Genomic DNA, 24,760 nt, shown 5'->3' with positions numbered 1-24,760 from the left:
TTGCGCATGCAAAACACTATCAGATAGGTTTTCGAACACATGGTTTACCCTGTCAGTCATGTAGGTCAATGGTGAGTCCAACAAGCCTGGCTAAAATCCCACATGTACTGGGAGACCACACCTTAGAAGTGACCCTAGAACTTCCTGCAATTTAAACAGGTTCTGTTACAGATACAGAGGGCATTCAAGGAGTCGGGGGCAAGGAATCAAAATGGAAAGTGTTCTTGAAGGTCAAGCTATAGTTTCCAATGCTCTTATTTCAGACTTTTTGGAAATTAGTGCATCCCATTCATACATACTGATTCACTTCCTCAGTGCCTGCTAAATAAGAAGGAATAGGTAAGGGCAAACATTGGCTTCAGACTTGGCACAACCAACACTTTAAAAAATAAGTCTGCCCACTTATTCAAAAGCCTAGAAATCACAATCTTTCAAAGGACATCCTGTGTATACCCTCTGGTTACTTTATAAATGGGGAGGGTTTTACCAAGAATCTCTTAAACATTATTGTACCCTTTAATTCCTAACTGACAGGAACACCAAAGATTTAGTAGAACACCTAAAACACAGAAAAAACTGAAAGTGGCGATAAGACCAAAATATTGCTGGCAGCGACATTTTTTTCCACAACGCTTGGCAAACACACTGTTATTTAGGATGCATGATGAGGTCAATGTTGGCAACTCCTTACAAGATCCCAACAAGTTTTTGAACGTAAGGCTCAAAAATACAAAGAAGTCTTAGTGCAGTAATACTACATTGGAAAAATTAGATCTCTGTCTAGGCAAGTCTGAAAAAAAAACCAGAATTTAAATGCCCAAGCAGTCTGCAGAGGAATTTAAGGCCACAAGTGTCTTAAACTATGATGTGGATATCACTAATTGGATCTGATACCTTATTATGTAAGCTTGCAGTAATAATCTCACATTTTTCTTTTAAAAAATCAGGAAAGAATGACACCAGTGTAGCACAGCAGAACAAGTGCTAGACTTTGGGGGCACCTGGGTTCAAATCTTTGCTTAGCCATGATGCTACCTGGGAGTCCTCCAGCAAATTTCTCTTGGCCTGACCTACCACACAATATTACTGCTAGCATAAAATAAGATAACCCCATGTCAACTCCAACATGAACCCCATGTCAACTCCAACATGAATCATGGGTGCAGAATGCTGCAGCGAGACTCCTTACGGGGTATTCGCTGCGAGATCACATTCATCCGGTGCTATATCAACTGCACTGGCTCCCGGTGGAGTACAGGATCAGGTTTAAGGTGCTGGTTTTAACCTTTAAAGCCCTATACGGCCTAGGACCCTCGTACCTACGGGACCGCCTCTCCTGGTATGCCCCACAGAGAAACTTACGGTCTTCAAATAAAAATATCTTGAAGGTCCCAGGCCACAGAGAAGTTAGGCTGGCCTCAACTAGAGCCAGGGCTTTTTCGGCTGTGGCTCCGACCTGGTGGAACACTCTGTCACAAGAGACTAGGGCCCTGCGGGACTTGACATCTTTCCGCAGGGCCTGCAAGACAGAGCTGTTCTGCCAGGCCTTTGGCCAGGGCACAGCCTGACTCCCTCCCTCGGCAATCTTCGCGGAGCTCTGGCCCAATGGTGGCCAGTGGCTTGAATTTAATTAATTTTATAATGAATGATTTTAGAGTGTTGTCTGTGTTGTATTTTTGTATTGTTTTATTGTTGTTAGCCGCCCTGAGCCCAGCTTCGGCTGGGGAGGGCGGGATATAAATAAAATTTATTATTATTATTATTATTATTATTATTATTATTATTATTACAATATTATATGTCTAATAACATAGCTGAAGACTATAGTGAGTTTGGACAATTCATCTCAATTTAAGCTGAAACATGTATGCACCTGTTGCTTGCATGCACACCAAGTGTTGAAGTTTGCCTACTAGCTCAGCTTCTTCCAAAGCTGTTAACCATAGTTTCCCAGATGAAACCGGAAGCTATGAAAGACTTCCTGGTTTGTTTGTTTGTTGGTTGGTTTGCTTCCTTGCTTGTTCATGTGAAAGGAGGAGCAAAAGTCCACGCTCAGCAAGAAAGCCCATTAACATCTCAGCTAATTACACGTTTACAGATACAGTTCTTTTAAATTTCTGGTTTAGATACAATATAAAATAGAAAGAAAGAACTTGTATAGGCACAGAAGGCAACAAAATCAATTCTCACCATTTAGCTGTATTCTTAGCATTTAATAGATGGAGTTGATTTCAATTTTCTGCTATAAAGAGGTAGACTAATATTTGAACTAAACAACTATCTGTTAACTCCTCTACCTTCCCATTATCATACATATTAGAGTAACACCTGTACAAAGCAGCTATGCTTTGTAGTACGGCAGACTTACATTTTAGCAAAATAAATACAACAAATAAGGCGTGCGTGTTGTTAATTCCTTCATTGTTTTCGCAGGTTTGAGGACGATGCTTTGTATTTACAACTTGCCACTAGCAAATCACAGAATACATTTTATTACTTCTGTTTTACATTTGTTTTAGGTAACCTGTTGATTTTCAGGCTTTCTTCAGCCAGAAAACCCTTTTCATTTTTGACTCGTTAAGATGGAGCAACTTGTTACACCGTACCGCCAACCACTGACACAAGGATCACACTTGACGTAACACTGGAAACATACAAATTCATATCTCTATCTTTCTCTCCCCCCCCCAAAAAAAAACCAACTTCCAGGTAGCAACCGCTAGACGATGCAGCAGATCCAGATCAGGACCTCATATTCGGGAGAGAGAAGTTCAGGATTCTGGTGAAAACTGCACCCCTAGAGGCCGTTTGCCCAGATACTAAAGACTTACAGGCACAAAGGCTATTATCCCATATGTTGCACCTAATCTTAGTTCTGCTGAGTGTACATTACCAACTTAGGTCCATCAATTTCTTTGCAGAACTCAGATATAACCCTATGTATTTTCAATTGTAATAACTAGTATTGCAACACAGAACACATCCAACACCCTTCTGTAGCTGCACACTGCAGGAAAAGATCAGTGTTGAGAGAACCAATATCTTTCAGGGGGTCTTGCAAGTTTTACTGATCTTACCACTGAGGAACCCATGTCCAGGTTTCACTTGGGGAAGTTGGGGGATTCCCAGAATGCAATGCCACCTATCTAATCCACATATTCTCAACCTGCAGGTTGCAGGTCAAAGCTAGAGTATCAGAACAAGGGAACAAACCATATGCAACCAAGGCTAGCCCCCGAAAGGCCCCTAACTACTGATTTTAATCCATTTGTTAGGTTATAAATTCTTTGGAGGGGGGTGTCATTTTCTTTAAAGCTGCACAGTGCAAACCATGCAGAGAACATGAACAGTCTGGAGGCATTAGCCCAACCTAAAACATTAAGCAGCACTCTTAAAAAGAGACTTCAGGGTTTTTTAACATATTTGCATGCAACAAAATTAAGGCGGCACTATTACTGTGCTTACACAGGGGAATGGGTTCTCAAATTGAACCCTCAAAGTGACTTGAATGTCTCAGCATAACTTGGGACAAGCAGAATTGTATTTGTTTCCAAACCTCATTCTTACCCCAGGAAAATTATAGGAAATTTAAAAAGCACTGGGGATAAATGTGTTACAGACTGCCTACTATTCAGTATCAGTTCAATGCTTGTGTTCTCTTCCTTTGGGCCCATAGGGCCGGCGAACACTTATTTATCATAAAATATACATACTAATAGTGATCTCAATGTTCAGAGAGTCATTCTTTATGCAGTGAAAACAACACTATCTATGCAGAAGAGGGAGGCGTCACCAGGCTTGGGGGAGCTCATATATTTGTATAAGTACAAAGAATCTTTGGGGAAAAACCCAAAGGGGGACACACCCACCCACCCCAAAAAAAGCTTAATGGGTATTGAATATGCCTCATTGTTACAAAAGACTGGATCACTGTTGTGGATGGTGGGGGACTCAGAAAAATTGGTGGAAAGGGAAACAGAAAATCCTGAACCTAAGCGGGCCATGCTGCAACATTTTGTTGCAGGTACCACTCATTTCTTTTGTAGCATATCTTTGTTAAATGATGTAATTCAAATCAGCATGCATGAAGCACTCGGGTGGTCTCCTATCCAGGGAGTGACCAGACCCAGACCTTCTTAGGTATCACTTTTAATAAATCCCATTAGAAAAAACACCTAGCAGCTTTCTGCCCATCTTCTGCTATAAACGTATCTATGTTCCATTCTCAATAGCAATAGTAAGACAAAACCAGGTACTGCAAGTGGGCAGGCCTCAAAGAAACAGAGGTGCTTCCTCTTCCATGAATTTAGAGCTACCGTGTGAAACAGTGAGCAGTTCTGATTCAGAGGCCCAATCAGCTACATCTGGAAGCATTTTGAGAAGCTCAGATGTCAAACAAGGAAAGAAACCCACCTATCTACACAGCCTGCTTGGGGGCAGGGGTGGATTCAACACTGACATAACAAGACTAGTCATTCAAATACATGTCTGGAATTTTATTCCAGATATGCACAAGGTAAGTGGCTTTTTAAAAAAAACAAAAAAACTCCATTACTCAAAAAAGCACTACAAAGTTAAACACAGGTGGCAATTTAGCAGTGTCACAACCAAGAGGTCATCTCTTGATGTATACTACAAATGGTTATTAAATAGCTTCTGTAAGACTAAAGAGATTATAACTCCCTCTTCTAAAAAAAATTCAAAATCATGCTAAGTATATTTATTTTACATTATTTATTGAATTTATATACTGCCCTATACACACAGGTCTCAGGGTGGTTCACAGGATAGAATCAGAATATAAATCACAAAATACATAATAAAAAACCGCAATAACCCCCAATACCATTATCCTGCTGAATAAGTTTAGTGTCACTGATGAAAGTATCTTACGTTACAACAAAAAAGTCACACTGGGCACAATCCAGCAAACAATGGTGCATAAATGGGGGTGGAAGGACATGAAGAGGGATTTGGTCCACCTGAGCTCTTTGGTTTGAGCAATGTAACTTTTAAGGTTCTGCAAATGTCCAGGGAATGCCAACTATTTTCTCCTCTCTCAAGTTCTTGCTTCAAATGGAAGATAGCAGCAACTTTAGGAAGGAAGGCTGGGTCAGTACAGATGACAACCCTCTCTTTGTGAAAGGTTCAAGAGTGCTCTCGGAGTGCAATTCTGAAAATCTGCAAGCTGAAGTGATGGCCACTAATGAGGCAAGCTTGAAGGATGGAAGTTTGAGGGAGACCTTCCCCAGTGGTTTGAAGGGAAGCTTCTCTAAAACACCTTGTGGAGGTCCTAGAATGGAATATGTGGCTGGTCAGGGGACACTTTAGAGTTGCCCCTCTAAGGAATCGTTTTCAAGAGCAAATGGGAAGAGAGGCAGGCAGCGGATGGTCATGACAGGATGGAGGAAAGGATGGTGGAAACTTCTGCTTTCTTGTAGGAGTGACTTGTGGACACACACAAGAATCAAAATGGTATCTAGGTGGATTGATATAAGCAGGGGGTGGGGGCCTTCTGGAGTGTAGAAGTGTATCTGCAGGTAAGTCCAGCTTGGTTAGGCATTGCTGTTCAAACTCTAAACAGTCAGCTGGAGCCACTTGAGAGCTGGATGAAGAATCAGGCTCTGAAAGAGGAGTTCTGTTCTGTAAAGTGTCACGGAGGGGAGACTGCCAGGTGGAGTATTTGAGGGAACCAAGGGTGCTGAAGCCAGAATGGTGTAATGAGGAGAACTCTTGCTTTCTCTTCTCTGATTTTCTGGAGGACCCTCAGAATGATGGGGAGAGAAGACGACCTGGTGGCCATGCGGAGAGCAGGGCATCCCATGCCTCCACTGATGACTGGAGCTGATGATTCCAGTCTGAGGCAGAGAGGTCCACTTGGCATTGGCCCAACTTTGACAGCAGCTGTTGAAAAATGGATGTATGCACTTTGTTCTATTTCCTGTGGCTCAGCCAGTCTGCTTGCATGTTCAGGAGACCAAAGATGTGCTCAGCTGTGATTGACTGGACGTTGTATTTTGCCCAGCTAAGGAGGAGGGATGCTTCTGCCTGAAGCTCCCAGATTGGGTGTTTCCTTGTCTGTTGATGTTGGATTTCACTGTGGTTGATTCTGTGCAGATTAGGACAATGCCGAGATAGAAAAGAGGAGCAAAGTGTTGTAGGGCTAGGTGAGCTGCTCTCAAAGCTCTAGCCAATTGATGCTCATTGACACTTCCACAGCAGACTATAGGCCTTCAATGTTTAGATCTTCACAGCGAGCTCCCCACCCTGTGAGGTTGGTAGCAAGAAGAGCAGTGGCAGAGATCTGTTCTGTCCTTCCTACTCTCCATTGCCATGGTGATGACCACTTGTTCAGAACCAAGTTAATAACTCCACTGAAAGAATGTTTAGTGAGAAAAATACCGTCAGTGCATTTTGAAGAAGGATATGATTATTTGGACCAAATCTAGTAAACTCTTAGCTGCAGTGATCATTTTTATATTTTCTTTCATGTACTAAAAAAATTGAAAGGTGCCGCTAGTGTGCATCTGTTTCTTCCTGTACCACTGCAGGCTACAAGACACAAGCTTAGCTTCTCAATTGACCTTTTGTACAAATATAAGTGACACCCTGGTCAGCAGCCCAAGACACCAAAAAAGCTTAGACAGGACATGACGGTCCCCCAGAACTGATGTCAGAGCAAGTACCCAACCCAGCCACTGTAACCTGGGGGAAATGTTGTTCTGATCTCAAAATATAGTAATAAGTTGCGTACATGAAATAAAGTCCACGTATCAAACCTTCCTAATATTTTCTTAGCCCTTGAGTTGCACAAATTAAAACATCCTGTTTCTACTTGTGGTAGACAGCCAGTGGGAAACAAATATTTATTGAAGGAAATTACAGCAAATCGAGACTAGCGGAGCCCCTGAGCAGTTTTCAAACCAGGTCCCAGGCAGCTGCGTTTTTAAGCATTACGACTACTTCATCATTTTTCTCATCTTTCCATGGCATTGTTGTGGGGTGGGGGGGAGGGGACTCAGAAAAACAGCCCCCATCACCACAGCCAGCGGAGAGAAACAGATGATGAGAGTAAACAACAGCAGAAAATCAGTGGCAACAATGTCTGCCTTTTTGTAAAAAGAAAAACAAAGTTTCACAATGCTTGTCAGGCCTGACAGGCATCTTACGGAATACAGAAGCATTGGAGCCATGGCACTATTAATCCCCACCCCCAAAATTGCTGGACCAGATATGACTGGGTCATCTTGAGCCTATTGCAGTTTCTCTCACCTTGATCTACCCCACAGGGTTGTTGTGAGGATAAAAAGGACAGGGGAAGAGCAAGACATGCTGTCTTGAGCTGCTTGGAAGAAAGGAAGGTTATAAATGCAAGTGATGATAATACCAAGTGGTGTAGCACCATTCACTGCAATGGAAGTAACTGGTATTAAGGGAGAGTATCTTTTCCGTTCTGAAAACTTTTATTTTAAGGGGAGTGTTTTTTGATTTAATCTCAAGATTCAACCATTTCTCCTACATGCATTTCATGTTCTGCCCTTTCCTGTCAGGTACATTTCAAGAAATAAACATTGTTCGGTTCACAAGCCAAAAGCAAGCAAACAAAACAATGATTTTATGTCATTCAGAGGTGTCAAAGCTATGAAATGCACACTTCTGGAAGTACGGTCTCCTTTCTAAACTGATAGAGCCTGTAGAGGTTTTTTTTTGTCTGGGCAGGGAAGATGCAAAATACCAAGTAGCCAACTATCATTATACCAGTGATATTAAAATATTATGCCACACATATATGCAAGCTATTTAACATACATTATAGTACATTTTTTGGTCACATATAGATTTAAATTAAATACACAGTGAAGAATTATTCACAGTGCTAGGGCTTCATTATTATTTTTTCTGCAATAGTATTCCACTGCTGAAGAGAAAAGTATGGTTTAAAGACTGGCTTCTCTCTTCAGGGGTTGGACTAGATGACTCTTGTGGTTTCTTCCAACTCTACAATTCTATGATTCTGCAGTGGAAGCAGCTGAAGTAGTTAATGACGCTCTGCAAGTGGTTCTCATGGATATATGCCCACCACCTTTTCCCCTCAGGTAGAATGATTTATCTCAGTGTTGAACAGCACATGCACGGTTACACATTGACACAAGTTTCATTTTACATTAGATTCCTGGTGTAGGCCATGATCTAAGCTGTGTGTACGTAAAATATCTGCTACACATATCTAGATTTCACTGAGGCTTTCCCTCTCCGCATTTTTTTAAATTAAAAATGGAATTTTTCTATTAGCTATTTTCACACCAACTCTTCCACCATTCCCAAACTTTTTAAACACAGTTGACACTCAGTACAATTCAATATATTCTACTCATAGACTAGAGCAGAGATCATAGAGTTGGAAGGGACCCAAGGATCATCTAGTCCAGGGGTCTGCAACCCGCGGCTCCGGAGCCGCATGTGGCTCTTTTACACCTTTGCCGCTGCTCCGGGGCGGATACTAGCGAGGGGAGGAGGCAAATTGTGCGCCCCGACACTCCCCACTGTGGTGGGCGCTGTACTGGCTGTGACGTCGCATGGGGGCGGTGCGTGCGTTAGTCACGCACCGTCCCAACGTCACCTTCCCGCCCGCTGTCAGATCGGACATTAAGGTAAGAAACAATATATGCAGTGTTATATTTGTTTTAAATGTCGCAATGGTTTTGCGGCTCCCAGGTTTTTTTTCTTCAGAAACGGGTCCAAGTGGCTCTTTTTGTCTTAAAGGTTGCAGACCCCTGATCTAGTCCAACACCCTGAAATGCAGGAATCTCAGCTAAGGTACTGAGCTCAATGAGGTACTGTAAGTATAGATAGGATTTCTGCCTAAGTACAAAACATATGTGTCTCTAGTCTGTATCCAAAACCTTAAAAAATAAAAAATAAAATAAAATTCAATCTAGAGCCTTTAAAACTAATCGAAGTCAAATCCCTGAATTCAGTAGCATAAAACTTGTAACCAACATAAATGTGCATTAGCTTAAATCCCACTTAAAACCAAAGAAAGTGCAATGGTATACAACCAAGTGCTGAGTCTAGGCTGAGTTTTCTAGCCCTCATGAATGCAGGAATAATTTTTAAAAAACGGAATTACAAATAGTGTTGGAGGCAAGTAACATAAGGGGATAAGATTCTTTACCTTTTTCAACTCAGCTGATTTTCCAAACCATATAACAAGGTAATCTCAAGGACTGGCTCAAGGACATCTACGTGTAGAAAAATAAAATGTATGTTGTCTACTAATTGTAGTTTGGCACGCACATGAAATCAGTTATGCAAATCACATTAATTATCTGCAAATAAGATATGCAAATTAGCTGCAGCCGCCTTTTGATTCATGATATATTTACGATGTGGCCCTCAGCACAGAGGAATTTGGCTGCCTTTTCTGATACAGTGATACAAAGGGATGTTTTTCCACTCCTTCCAAGTTTCCTACTGTGGAGTTGGGCAACTCCTCTTGTACCCAAGGGCTGCAATCAAACATCACTATAAAACCAGATCCCTACAGCTAATATGTACATGTAATTAAGTCCAGATACCCACAACTAGTACGTACTTAAAAGTAGCATAAGATGCAAGATTACGATCCTTGCTTTAATTTGGAGAATGCCAGGCTGCAACTCGTGAATGCAGTCTGCTTATTCCATAATAATATTCACTTGGAATTTGAGAAGAGATTCTCTATATTTATCCTACATCTGAGCTTACACTGTGAACATGTTTTTCAAGTTGAGCTCTGCTAGAAAATATTGCTTAAACATTCTGATTTTCTAATATGGAGCTAGGAACAGGGGCTTATCCTCCTGAATGTTTTATTTCTGAGCTCAGGGTTCCTTCCTTGCTGCTCCATTTCACGTAATCAAAATAGCCAGGGGGCCTGGCTTGCTGCACATGCAGCTTGGGGATTTTCCTAGGGAGGCTGTTAGCTCTTCCTTCCCTAAAGCAGAAGTTATTCCTCCTTTCCTCAAAAGCTCCTCACTTTAGTGCCTCAGGCCACTGACCACTGCCTTCCCCTCCACACCTCATAAGCAATCCCAAAATTGCATTTAATTGCTAATGGCAACATCAAGTAGAAACACTTTTCGGTATTAATGGCTCCTCCCTCAAAACATATGACTTTTCTGCTTCTGATTATCGTCCCTTCTCCCTCTCTCACTTGCAAGGACAAATTCATGGAGTTATTCACAGAGCTATCAATGGCTATATAGTACTGGAGCAATATGCCTCTGGATACAAGTTGTTGGGGACCATGAGTAACAGAATACTATTGCACTCAGTGTCCTGGTTAGTCACTGTGAGATTGAAATGTTGTAGTGAACCAAAAGGGCATCTAGTAGGGTTCTTCCAAGGTTCCTATTACTTTGAGGAGAAGTAGAGAAAGTCAACTCCATGTTATATGTGTGGGTTTTAACTTTAATTTTTTTAAAAATGGAGAAAAGTAGGATATTTGTGTGTGTGTGTGTGTTTAAATTTGTATTAATGAAACACTGTTACATGTAACTGTGTATTTTTGTAACATTTTGTTTAAATTGTCTGCTGTTGCTTCAGATTTCTATACACAGCTTATATTTTTAATAATTATAATAATTTTATTATTTATACCCCACTCAACTAGCTAGGTTTTTAATATGTTAAGCGGTATAGAAATTAAATAATCAATCAATTCCTAAAGGTCATTTGGCTATGGAACAGATCTGCTCATCTGTAGTTATCGTATTTTTCTGTGTATTGGGTGCCAATTTTTGGGGACTCCAAATTAAGAAAATGGGGGGAGATTGACCTGAATTATTGACAAAAATTGTTCACCCGCTGGACCAACGCTGACAGCCAAGCGCCTCTAACAAGCCACCTATCAGCTGTTCCCTCGCAGGCAGAGCCAGACAATCGCTGAGCTTTTTTGGGGGGGGAGCCCCAGAGTTGTTGAGCTTTTGGGGGGGAGGCGCCGTTACTCAGGAGGGGTGCAAGGCGCGAGGTTTCTATGATGGGAAAGGTGCAGAGGGTTGATATTACTTTGATCGCCACGGCCAACTGGAGCGGCGGCACCGATCGCGTGGACTCCGCACAGCACAAATGGACCGCCTTCAGCCTCCCTCCCAGCTGGAGGGCAGGCTGAGTGGGAAGAGGCAAGCAGACTACGGACGCCCCACAGCTTGCCACTGCAAGGAGCTGCAACTGTCAGAGCATGTATAGTAGCAAGTACCATATTTATTTATATATTTAATTGCTATATTCCATGTATAAGACGACCCACGTTTTCAAACTTAAAAAATTGGGGGGACCCTCATCTTATACATGGAAAAGTATGGTATTTCCACTCTACACTAGTTTCATTTACCAATTTTAATGCATGTCCTCAGTTTTCAAAATCAACAAGAAAATCTGTAGCACATGTTCCAACTGCATTGACTAATAGTATCCAGGCCCAATTCAAAGGCTTTACCTATAAAGCCTTAGGTGGCTCAGGACCCCAATACCTGAAGGACTGCCGCTCACCACATGAATTGACCCAGACCCTGCAATTGTCATCTAAGGCACTTCTCCATGCGCCTCCTCTACAGGAGGTCTGGAAAGTAGCAACCCAAGAACCATTTTTTCAGTGGTGGCTCATCACTTGTGGGATGTTCATCCCAGGAAGGCTTACCTGGCGTCATCACTACATATTTTGCCGTGCAAAAATGCTCCTTTTTTTGCAGACCTTTGGCTTTTAATTACCTGTGGTCTCATTGAGTGCATGAGCTGTCTGAATTTTGTCTTTTACAAATAGGGTTGCCTTTTGGATTTTTCTTTGTATTGTTTCATGCTGATTTTAATGTATGTGTGTATTTATTTACCATAAGTCACTTTAATTTACTTTTATAAAAACAATTAATAGGTTACAATAAATAATGCAGAACATTTCAAACCATTTATTATTATGTGCCTTGACTCACTTGTGCCTTTTAGAACTATATGATCCTATTCTTCCAGCACCCAAGTGATTAATTCCTTCTCTCTCTTCCCTACTGACAGGAGATTAGACTGAACCAGCCATCAGTTTCCTCCTCCAATATTGTGCTAACATAAAATTCTATAAGTCAGTTCACACAACACAGTAAGCCAAACTATGGCTTAGTGAGACCACACAAATGTGCAAGCTCCCAGAGAAGAGTTTGTAGCCACTTTTCTACTCCTCATTCCTATTTACTGCTATGGTTTAGCATGTTGTTCAGTCTAAACCAGGACCCCTGGTTAACCTCCTCAGTACTAACCACAAGCCATAACCAAGAAGGAACTATGGCTTAGTGCAATGCAGTAAAAAAGGACCAGAGAAGAACTAAAAGCCCACACAATCTCACTGACTAAGCCGTAGTTTACCTTATTGTGTAGTGTGAACAAGGTCTATGATTGCTTTGCATCAGCTTTATTAATTCACTTTAGTACAAAACTGCAGGACTGTAGGATAGTAAATGAATTTAAACACTCAGTTCTAGTGGGAACCTAGCATTTTCAGCACCAGTAGTCATGTCCCAGAACTTATGAACTAATAGTTTTTAAAAAGAATACCTTTGAACATGTGGTTTATAGGATTTAATTGGATCAATTAATTTTATAATGAATGATTTTAGAGTGTTGTTTGTGTTGTACTTTTGTATTGTTTTATTGTTGTTAGCCGCCCTGAGCCTGGCTTCGGCTGGGGAGGGTGGGATATAAATAAAATTTATTATTATTATTATTATTATATCAGTTTTCACTGCCAGACCCAAACCTCAGAACATGTGATGTGATAGACGAAATAAGAATATTGCGAGCATGTTAAACAGAGCTTTCCCCACATCTATCTGAGCATCTTGAAGGATATGTCCTTGTGAACATAGAATGCATGGGCACAAGCAAAGTTATCTTGGCTTAAAAAAAAAAACCCACTAAAGTCTTTAGTTTATAATTTAGATAACTGTGATTTGAACACCTACATTATTCTGTTAGACAGCCTTCAACAACTTCAATGTCGCCAGTCCTTCAGATTTTGTACAATTCAAAATATGGCTTCAGATAAAAGAAATTAATGGCTGACCAGGAATTTAGGGTATTAGCAATATGTGAAGCTGACATATAGCAGGATCTGCTCTTTCATGCAACCACAATGTGATACTTCTTTTAATTAGATTATCGTAACACTCTAAAAAAAAAAAAAGTCAAAGTAATTTATTTTTAAAAACACCTTTGGCTAAGCTAAATTTAAGGCTCCAAAAGTGAGACGGTTTTTGCAGATTTCAATTTAGTTTCTAAGCCATAACTCAAAACAATCATTTATTTACTCTTACATCATTGTGGGTCAAGACTTCCTTGTGCAGAACACAGTTGCATTTTACATTAGTAGCAAGACTGGAAAAAAATGACTTAATAAATGTAAACACCATCTCAACAATTTTTTAAAACTTATACAAGCACTTTCACTGTTACAGAGTGAACTTAAGGGACTCAACCTACGTTCTTTACTCACTGTTGGTGCCAATGGAAGTTTCCCTCTTAAGGCAAACAATAATTGCAGGAGGGAGTTCATCAAGATGATTTTTACCAGCTTCCTTGCACATAGTCTTAATCCTGAATCATAACCATCCCTCCCCAGCAGCAGCTACTTACTCCTCCTTGTTTAATTATCTAGACTGCTAAGTGCTGGTGTAGAGTAGTAGCTAAGAGACTATGCTATGAATCAAGAAATCCCCACTTTGAATCTTATCTCTGCCATGAGTTTCCTGGGTAGTTTTAGACAAGCTACACACACATTCAGCCTCAATCTCTCATTTGCAATATGAGAATACCAATACTGTTTTAACTTACAAAGCTGTTGGAAGAATTACAACAAGAAATTGTAAATGAAGTGCTTTGAAGAGTCTAATCACATTATATGAATGCTAAATATTATGATTAAAGGCATCCCCAGGTTAAAAAGAGCCATGGACCTTTTGGGGAAAGGTAATGAAGAGCACTGATACTTCAAAAGACTGTCTGAAGCAAAACATAATTTTTTGGGGTGGGGGGGAATCTTACAAGCCCAAATCAGTGGGTGTTTACTCCGAGGAAAGCCCCACTGTATTCAGCGGGGCCTGTTCTCAAGCTCAGCTTGATTTTGGAAACCTGGAAGGATATTAAAGCAGCTAGCATATGAAACAGGAGGTCCGTTAACAAAAATTATAGGTAAATCAATTATGTGCAAGGGAAGATGCTGGTGACTTACAAAATAAGAAATCTACAATCCTATATTTAAGGAAGGGAACAAGAGAGCAATACATGACTCAGCAGATCTGTTAGTTTGACCTGTACACTAGGACAAATGTTAAAATAAATATTCAATTGAAGACCTGTAAGAATATGAAGGCTTGTCTCTCTCCCTATGCTCCTATTCATATATTATGACCCATTTATTAACTGGATGGTCTTCTGCAAGTGCCACCACCATCCGAGATGAGGCCGATGGCTACCAGAGTCCCAATTGTGGAACACCCTCTCCAAAGATGTTCATCTGATACCTACAATTTTGCCAAGCTTTTTGTATACAGTTTTATTCCTGCAGTTATAATCTACTAGGATTTTGCAGCATTTGGCTTAGTGTTATTTTTGTATTTATACTGAGCAGAACTTAGTTGGGTACAGCAGATGCACTGAAATTTATAAACTTAAGTTAGCCATGCCCATTGAATTCAGTGAGTCTACTTTAAGGATAACTAATGTTGGACCCAACCCATTTTACTTGTTTTACTTTTGTTAAACCACACTGTTAATATAACTTAAAGTATATAAGGCAATGAGCTGCCCCACTGCCTGTCTACCCCTAGTCTTGTGATATATGCTGTTCTCTATAATCCAAATGAAAGCACACTGTAGAAGGTCCATCTTAGTTCTTAAACTGTCAGACTTAAATGTTTATTATTTAAGAGCATGTGCCTTTTTATACATTAGCAACATAGCATTGAACTCATCTTCTTAGTTGGCCCCAATCTACAGAGAAAGAGGTCTTGGACTGGGGGGGGGGGACCAATGGAAAGTTTTGGTGTCTAAAAGCCAAGTTGTAAACAAACACAAGACTGTAGAAGGTCTTTACTGATTATGAAACATAGAAGTTAAGACAGGCAGCTTAACACAATTTCCATGCCTTTTGCTGCACAAGTGAATTTGTAAGCCCCTTATCTCCTGGCTTAAGCTAAAGGGGTTTTAATCAAGAGTCTATATGCCTACAGAAGCAGAAATTACACAACTAGTTCATATTCATACCTTCAAGTTTCAGTCTCTGAGAAACTTGTCTCTGTCAAGTAACCTTCCTATGGTGAAAGCGTGCTTGTAAATTCAGCATTACAGGAATACTTAGCAAAAAATTAGTCTCTACCCTAAAAAATATTGGCTTCAAGTAAAAAAGTAATCCAAAAGGACTGCTGCAAGGTACTGAACTCTTATTTCCCAGTTGCTAAAAAAAAAGGAAGACAGCAGAGGGTGGGTGGCATAATATCTGTAGTTAAAACAGTGACAGAAATGCCAAAACTGCATTACATTAGTGAAGTCCATTTAGTCCACCTCTAGAACTGTTGCATTTTATGGTTAGGACTATGTCAGATACCTTCCAGTCTTCTAAAATCTAGCTTACTGCTGATTTAGCAGTCAACCGTTTCAAATGAGTACACAGCAGTATTTTATATTTGAGTGTATTCCAGACTCTGCAGCCCTAGAGACTTTTTCATTCAGGCACACACAATGTGGCAACAAAGCTAAATGCTACCCACCTACCATATGTGGTGCCCCACCAGGGGCTTGATAAACCTGTTTTTGCTGTCTGTCTGAGACTACAAAATAGGGGGCTGGCAGGCATCTGGCAGGCCGCAATGCATGAGTAGTGTGCCGTGTTCAGGTTTGAGGGCAGGGTCACAAGTTGCCCAGCCTATTTAATCTATTTGTTCCCCAACATCTTATGTGTTAATAAAAACAGATAACATTAGGATCCTTCAGCTATTGTTTATTTTCTAACTTCTACAGGAAATAAAACTTTCAGTCTGCTTTAGTTACTGACGGTTATAATGTAAAAGAAAGTTTAATGCAAAGAAAACCTATTCATTTCCTCACCAACAGTACAGATATTATGGGGAATAAATGACCTTGGGGTGGAAAAGAAACAAGACAAGTAGCAGTAGGTAGGAAACTCATTAGCTGAACTAAAAGAACACTGAACAGTACTCCTGCCATGCATCAAAACTTTCTGGAGCATCCAACTGGAACATACAACAAACCTGGGGGTGGGAGGGAGGCTTGGAAGACTGGGGAAAATAATTTAAATCTTCAGCATCTAAATGGCAATCAATCTAAAGTGTCTTGGAGCACTAGTAAGATACTATTAATATATGCACTGTGATAATGTTACGACTATAAACAAAAGGCTACCAATTCTAAGAGTTCCAAAGTTTCAAAGGCCTTAAGGCATCCTGAAAATTATCAAATACACTTGTTCACTGGAAACCTAATTCCCATTAGTACCAAATAAATGAAGTAAGTGTCGCATTCATAGTCGACGCTCCACTATTCGCACTAAGACAACTAGAGACTCAATATAGTATTATCATCATAGTGAGGAAAATACTTTTCATTTCTGAAAAGGCAATAAATGATGGGCTGATTAAAGATGATTAATGGACTTGGGCTTCAATATTTTCCTTTGTTTCTTTGAAACAGAGACACAATGAAATATATTTATCATGTCAAAAAAAAGTCTGCGGTATAAGAATTTTATAATTGGATGAAAAACAGCACTATTGTCACACAAAGAAAGCTGGCAACACATAAATCATTATAAGGAATTTAACATTTTAAGGATATTGGAGAAACCCTTAGGACTACGCGGCAATTTTTAGTGTTCCATTAGTCTGTTACTTTGAAAGGTTTTCCCCTTTTTGGTTGTAAATTCAAATAAACCAAGCTATAATTGAAGATAACATCTATAAGAATGCACACATGATTGCATCCAATATTGCACAATCTGTATCCCTGGTACAATTAAGGCTGTACCCCAATGCAGAATTAGGTGTGCCAAAACCTCTTGATTTAAATCAGTGGCAATCCTAATTGTGTCTACTGAGAACTAAGCTCCATTGTATTCAATGAGACTTGCCCCTAGGTAAGTGTGTACAGGATTAGGCATGGCTAACTCTGCGTAGGATCAGACTGAAGAGAGATTAGGTAAAATCCAGTTCTGTTTTGTTATAACATCTCTGCTGGAACACAGGCCTCTAATATTGTTGTACAATGATCCTAAATATCTTTGGGTGGTAGTCACCCAAGTTATACTCAGAATAGACCCACTGAAATTAATGAACATGCATAAGTTTGATCTATTAATTTCAATGGGTCCACCTTAAATAAAACATAAAGGTAAAAAGGGACCCCTGACCATTAGGTCCTGTGGTGACCGACTCTGGGGTTGCGGCGCTCATCTCGCTTTATTGGCCGAGGGAGCCGGCATACAGCTTCTGGTCATGTGGCCAGTATGACTAAGCCACTTCTGGCGAACCTGAGCAGCGCACAGAAACGCCATTTACCTTCCCGCCGGAGCGGTACCTATTTATCTACTTGCACTTTGACGTGCTTTCGAACTGCTAGGTTGGCAGGAGCAGGGGCAGAGCACTGGGAGCTCACCCCGTTGCAGGGATTCGAACCGCCAACCTTCTGATCAGCAAGTCCTAGGCTCTGTGGTTTAACCCACAGCGCCACCCGTGTCCCAAATAAAACATAGTTGAACATAATTTGTAGTAAATTAAGTAAACTATTAATTACCTTTCAGTAGTTTACCTAGTGAACAATTCAACTCTGTGTATGCTTACTTAAAAACCCCACTGAGTGCAAGATTACAATCCTATGCAATTTACTCAAGAGTTAGCCTCACTGAGCTTAGTACAGTAGCAGCATAGCTTCAAGCTGTAAGTTTTTTCAGTACCAGTTATAAATCCTTAGTTTTATTTTTTTTATTCCTGAGTTCCCACACTTACATCATAACACATTGTTGATATTTCTGGTTTTCCTCTCTGCCTTCTTCAGCTAAATGGGAACTTCTGGAAGGCTCATCTCTCACCAGAAAATGAGAGATGTGCTGTCACTGGAACATCTATTCACCAGGAACAGAATCCCAAAAAATGAAGAAAGTAAGAGCCAATCGTTTTTAAATACACTACCTTTAAAAGTGGTAGTAAGGGAATGGAAAGAAAGGGAATGGTGAGGAAAGAGGTGTAAGAAATCTCACCTTGTACCTCAACTGTTAGTGAAGTTAACAGACAACCATCTTTCTTAAAATGCTGCGGAGTCCAGGCCCTTTAGTATCCTGCACAATCAAGAGTGTTCAGCCACCAAAGATGATCTTGCTTAAAGAAGCAAAGATGCTTGCTTAAAATGAATTTAAGGGTCTGCCTACACAACCACTTATAGTGCCATAATTTCCTGTCTTCAACTTTCCATTAATTTACATCATGTTTGTTATGCGCTAAAATTGACTGCAGCCAATTCGCTGTCTGTAACCACCAGCAGTTCAACAAGCCACCTGAGACTGAAAACGTGATTGATGGACTGTTTACAGCTTTGGTGAATTACAATGTACACGATGAAAAAGCTACTCTAAATAAACTAGAGTAAACACAATTAACAAGTCATTTCCATGAGATCTTGAACCTAGGTACCAAGGTCATGAAAGAACTTCATCATGTGTACTTGACTTCCATGGAAGCATCTCAGAGATGACTCACCCTTCCGTACTAAGCAACAGGCAATCTACTTTATAAGCACGCATCTCAGAGGGCTTTTGCCTTATACTGGCAGAAAGCTACTGCCACAAAAGACTGTAGAAAACACTTGGAATTACTTCTTTGTTTCCTTTGGTATTGGGGAAACAGGCACATCTGTATTTAAATACCACAGGTCTGTATAATTTTCAGCATCTTATGCAGCTCTGGCTCCTCGACATTTCAGAACGTCAATACCTTGTTTATAAATGGCAAAGTTATTCAGCTGATGCTAAAGCAAGAAAACTCGTGTTCTGTGCAACGAGATATAGAGTTGGAAGCTATGCATCCAGTAATAGGGCAAATTCAGCTCTTTATCAGTAACTGAAACATAGCAATAACTTGCAAACAGGAAGATGAGAAGTATGATTTTCCTCCAGATAAATAATTCACTGCTTTATACATGTACAAACAACACAGGATGGGTATATTTAAGGCTGTACTTTACAACATACCGTATTTTTCGCTCTATAACACGCACCCGACCATAACACGCACATAGTTTTTAGAGGAGGAAAACAAGAAAAAAATATTCTAAACAAAATAGTGGATGTATGATTTTTGTGGTTCATGCTGTGGCTACAGACATGTGATCTGACAGTGAGTTTGGAGTAGCCCAATGCAAAAATCCTGAGGATCCATGTGGATCCATGCTTTGTAACCACGTTTTAAGTGGGGAGGGAAGGAAAAGCACTCAAGGGACTAGGAGCACGCATGGGGTGTGTGGAGAAGGATGCTGCTAATAATGCAGGAGAGGGGTTTAAGGGGAGAAGGAACACGCGTGGGGTGTGTGGAGAAGGATGCTGGTAATAATGCAGGAGAGGGGTTTAAGGGGAGAAGACTCCTCTCCTCTCCCACTTTGCTCCTTTAAAGCAAGCAGGCTTAGCGAGCTGAAAAATTTTGCTGCTATTTAGCGAGCTGAGTGGGGAGGAGAAAGGGACAGAGAGCCTGCTTGCTTTAAAGGAACCAACCGGACAGGTTTGCTCCTTTAAAGAAGCAGGCTCTCGTTCCCTCTCTTCTCCCCACTCAGCGGCTCTTCTCCCGCTTTGCTGTTTCAAAGTGAGCCACGGAGGAGGGAAGGAAGGGGAACCATGGATCCTCTGCTCATGACTGCAGCAGATCCCCCCACCATCCGTAGGCATTCGCTCCATAACACGCACAGACATTTCCCCTTACTTTCCAGGAGGAAAAAAGTGAGTGTTATGGAGCAAAAAATACGGTAGTCTAAGCTTACTGAATGTTGTAATCCTAAACTCACTTAACTGGAAGTATAACCCCACTGAATTCAACTGGGCTTACTTCAGAACAGGCAGTTAGGGCTAAACTGTAAGATCAGTAAAGTCTCTTGCTGCAGTGTAACTGCTAACCAGCGTAACATTGCTGGAGGTTTACATTAAAAGGGTTTTAAATACTACCACAGACCATTTAGCAACGGCACAATGCCAGCACCAATACTTATACCCTCAAGCCCAGCTGGGAAACTGAAGGGAAGGGTGGAGATATTATAATCAAAGAACTGTAGAGTTGGAAGGGACCACAAGGGTCATCCAGTCCAACCCCCTCAACGCAAGAATGTTTTGCGCAACATGGGACAACCCACAATCCTGAGATTAAGAATCCCATGCTCTACCGACTGAGCTATCCCAGTGTACATCCAGTGTATAATGGAGTACAAGCCTGTAAGTCAGCGCATCCCAATTTGGATTACAGGGCTACCTGGGAGGCAGAGGGGAGAAATTGCTTCCTTATGCATCTTAAAAAGCAGAGACATCACCTTGCCAACAAAAGTCTGTATAGTTAAAGCTATGGTTTTCCCAGTAGTGATGTATGGAAGTGAGAGCTGGACCATAAAGAAGGCTGATCGCCAAAGAATTGATGCTTTTGAATTATAGTGCTGGAGGAGGCTCTTGAGAGTCCCATGGACTGCAAGAAGATCAAACCTATCCACTCTTAAGGAAATCAGCCCTGAGTGCTCACTGGAAGGACAGATCCTGAAGCTGAGGCTCCAATACTTTGGCCACCTCATGAGAAGACTCCTGGGAAAAGACCCTGATGCTGGGAAAGATTGAGGGCACAAGGAAAAGGGGACGACAGAGGATGAGATGGTTGGATAGTGTTCTCGAAGCTACCAGCATGAGTTTGACCAAACTGCGGGAGGCAGTGGTAGACAGGAGGGCCTGGCGTGCTCTGGTCCATGGGGTCAGGAAGAGTCGGACACGACTAAACGACTAAACAACAACATGCCGATGCACTTTTGAGTCACGCAAAAAATAAATAAATATGAATTTGCACCAAAGAAAAAGATACGACAGCAGGGAAAGGGCTGCAGGTGTCTTTTGCGAACCATGCTACGGGGCCCTCACCCCGACCCTGCCTTCTGGACTACAAGCCTCACCACCAGCATCAGAAGTCCTTAGGTTGCCTGAGGAAGAAATCATGGGTCTTGAACCTTGCTTGACGCTTCATTGTGGGGGCGCCTCCACACGCCACACTTGGAAGTCTGCTGTTGTCCCACCAATCCCTTGGCACTGCTAACAACCCCCAGCCTGCCATTATAGGGCAAACAGATGCAAACCCCCCAAGCAAAAATAGTTTTGAGTTCTTATACAACTTTAGTGCAGATGGCCTTCTACCAAGGTTTCAATACGCGCCTATTTACTTATGCAAGGGCCAAAGACGGAGCGGGGTGGGGGGGGGCGAGGAGGTGACTAAGGTTGACAACTCCCCCCCCCCCAAAAAAAGGAGGGGAGCCCCTGTGAAGGAAGGGCATTAGGACAGGGGCCAACTCAGAAGAAGACCGCCTTCCCTTTTCCAGAGAACTCTTGTCTCCAAAGCGCGCAAGCGCAGTCGCTTCCTCCCCACCCCCCACCCCGCATCTCCATACAAACACACCCTCGTCTTACTTACAACTAGCGCGTGAAGCGGTGGGGGTGGAGGGGGGAAGGGGAGAGGGAAGGAAACGGCACTGACGGCGACCAATGAGAGGCGGGGACGCCGTGCGAAGCAGCCAATGGAGATCGTCCGGTGGGAGGGCCGCGCTCACGAGCAGGTCCCGGGCGAAGTATCTGTGGCGGAGCGAGCGCGTGGGCGCCGAGGCCAAAAAGAAAAAGAGAAGAGGGTTGATGGGGTTCTTTTTGAGGGCGGGGGCCGTTTGCCGAGCGGGGCCTGCGAACTTCTCCTCAGCCGTTTCCTCGCGCGGCGTCATTTCTCCCTCAGCAGTAGCAGCAGCCTCCTCCACCCACCAAGCGCGCGCGCGCGCGCCCCCCTCCGTCACCCCCACCCCCACTCGGTACTTTCGGTTACCTCAGAAGGCTGGGCAGGCGTCGGTTTCAGTTATTTTTTAAATCTCCCTCAGGCGGGGACGCGGCAATACGTGGGAGGGGAGGGTGAGGGTTTTGTATGGAGAAGGAGCGCAGCCCTCAGCCTCGCTCTTTTTCCCCCCCTCCTCCTCGCTCGCTCTCTCGCTCCTCCGTCTCCTGGTGCCGCCGCTGTCAAGGCTGTAAACATCCCGGCATCCCCGAGGACAAGAAGGCGGGGCCGGGCGCACCGCCTACCGGCCCTGCCTCCTTCCCAGCCGCCGGCCGGCCCGTCGCCCGGCAGGCTGACTAGCTGGCCGTCGCCGGCTCCCCGCGCGCGCGGTTACTACACACGCGCGGAGAGCCCGTCCTGGCCGCCGCCAGAAAGAGGAGGCAAAAAGGTAACCGGGACTTCGCCTTACGAAAAAGTTGGGGGCGCGAGAAAGGAAGGGAAATAGCGCGGGGAAACGGCTCCACGCGGTTTCCTTTCCCTGTCACACGCACACACGTTATGGGCTTCACGCGTCCTCCTGCCTCAGTAAGGACTCCCTCCTGATAGACTGACCTAGGAACCGACTCCTAGGGACCGAGGGGGAGTGTCTAGAGCCACCCCAATAAAGTATTCCCCCCATAAAAGTTGCCATTCCAATGGTGTGCGTGCACCACGTCATGTGGTCGATTATGCTGGGAAGGGCTCCCCCCCATTATTTTATTCAAGTTGGCATCCCTGGATTTAGAGCAGGTAGCTTGCTTCTCCTTAACCATCACCCCCACCCCAGGCAAAACACACGTGATTGTCCCTCTTTGAATGTGTGCACTTTGCAAAGGATGCTTCCCCCCCCCCCCCGGCTAGAAATACAGTGGTACCTCGGGTTACATATGCTTCAGGTTACATACGCTTCAGGTTACAGACTCCGCTAACCCAGAAATAGTACCTCGGGTTAAGAACTTTGCTTCAGGATGAGAACAGAAATCGTGCTCTGATGGCGCGGCAGCAGCAGGAGGCCCCATTAGCTAAAGTTGTGCTTCAGGATAAGAACAGTTTCAGGTTAAGAACGGACCTCCGGAACGAATTAAGTACTTAACCCGAGGTACCACTGTATCCCCAAATGCCCCATCTCCGCAGCAGTGGGTTCTGTCTCCGCAGTTTCCTGGCTTCAGAGGCAGATTACACCTTACAGCAAAGTTTCCCAAACTTGGGTCTCCAGCTGTTTTTGGACTACAACTCCCCCCATCCCTAGCTAAGCAGGACGAGCAATCGGGGATCATGGAAGTTGTAGTGCAAAAACAGCAAAAACCTTGCTCTACAGTGTTTCTCAAATTTGGGTCCCCATCTGTTGTTCCCACCGGTCCTGATAGCTAGGGATGGTGGGTGTTGTAGTCCAACAACAGCTGGGGACCCAAGTTTCAGGCAGCTGGAGGATTGAAAAAGTTCGACCAACTCTTACTTCAGATCTGGGGTGTATTCAGTTTTACAGTTTCTCTTCATAGGACTAGTTCTGCACATCCTTCTCAGCAGTTTAAACTGCAGGTGCATTTGCTTTGGCTATGCTGCTGGTGATTCCTGCAGCAGCACAGCTGGGTTTTTAAAAGTGCAGTCAGCAGAGAGCCAGCTGAATGCAGCACAGTATACAAATATTTAGATAAGCAGGTCTGTCTCTCACATACTGCAAGAAAGACCGGTCTTACGTTATTGTGCCCTCAGTAATAAAGTGGAGCTTATAGCTTTATAAGTCCATATATAAGTTTGTGTCTAAACCTATTGAAATCACTAGGCTTAAATTAGTCTAATTATACGTAGGATTGAAGTCATAATGGATCGAGAGTGTGCAACTACACAACCATAATATATGAAGTGAATATATGCCTGTTAAGGTTTGTGTATATGGCAGTGAGTCAAAGTCTCAATCACATGTATAAAATGGAACAGACAAATACAGTTCCTTCAACTCTGTTGCACCATTTTTTTTCAGCCTTCGGTTCTCAAATGTTGTTGAACAACAACTATCAGGCTCAGTCATTTTAGTCAATGGCCAGAGATGATAGTAGTTGTAGTCCCAACAACGTCTGGGGACCTATGCTTTCAATGTATATACCATACCTATACCATATGATGTGAAATGACCTTGTGACATGAACACAAAATAAATATGCTGAAATGCAGCTTCCAAGTTAACACAAAAGCAAGAATGTACAAATGTATACAGCGGATAAGCATACCCACCTGTAAAACATGTCTCCCAGGTGGTAACATTATTTATTTATTTAACTATTTGTTATATTTTTCCTCCAGAGAGCTCAAGACGGCATACATGATTCATTCCCTTCCCATATTATCCATATAACAACACTTAGGTTAAGCTGAGCAGCCATGACTGGCCCAAGGTCACCCAGTGAACTAGATAGCTGAGTGGGAATTTGAACCCTGTTCTCCCAGGTCCTCGTCCACATTCAAACCACTACAGTTTATTGTACTTCTGCATATCTACGAAGCAGTTAACTTACCGGTACTAGTAGAAGGCATGTGATTGAAGGCCATATCTGGAGAAAACTTGTCACAGCTTGCTTATGCAAGAATGGGCCTCAGAAGCAAATTGTCCAACAACCAACTTTTAATTCATAATGAAACATTAATTCCAT

The 24,760-nt window shown here is 42.5% G+C and overlaps 2 protein-coding genes across 6 annotated transcripts in view; one reads left to right on the top strand and one right to left on the bottom strand.

Moving 5' to 3' along the window:
• NEK7 (NIMA related kinase 7) overlaps positions 1 to 22,236 on the bottom strand; it is an 83,303-nt gene extending 61,067 nt beyond the window's left edge. For 2 of the 5 annotated variants that reach the window (XM_053391495.1, XM_053391500.1), the window contains exon 1: positions 22,128 to 22,234. The gene's annotated coding sequence lies outside the window, so the exon portion shown is untranslated. Of the gene's footprint in view, positions 1 to 9,175; positions 9,243 to 21,979; positions 22,063 to 22,127 lie in introns of those variants that run through there. The other 3 variants (XM_053391496.1, XM_053391499.1, XM_053391497.1) reach the window with 3 other exon arrangements.
• Positions 21,786 to 24,760, top strand: part of LOC128415380 (uncharacterized) — a 33,182-nt gene continuing 30,207 nt past the window's right edge. The window contains exon 1 of the mRNA XM_053391501.1: positions 21,786 to 22,521. Within this exon, the coding sequence (XP_053247476.1) occupies positions 21,835 to 22,521 (687 nt within the window). The 5' untranslated portion in view covers positions 21,786 to 21,834. The remainder of the gene's footprint in view (positions 22,522 to 24,760) is intronic.

This window comes from Podarcis raffonei, chromosome 6, assembly GCF_027172205.1.
Source record: "Podarcis raffonei isolate rPodRaf1 chromosome 6, rPodRaf1.pri, whole genome shotgun sequence".
NCBI classification, from domain to species: Eukaryota; Metazoa; Chordata; class Lepidosauria; order Squamata; family Lacertidae; genus Podarcis; species Podarcis raffonei.
This window is presented reverse-complemented; position numbering and strand designations above follow the sequence as displayed.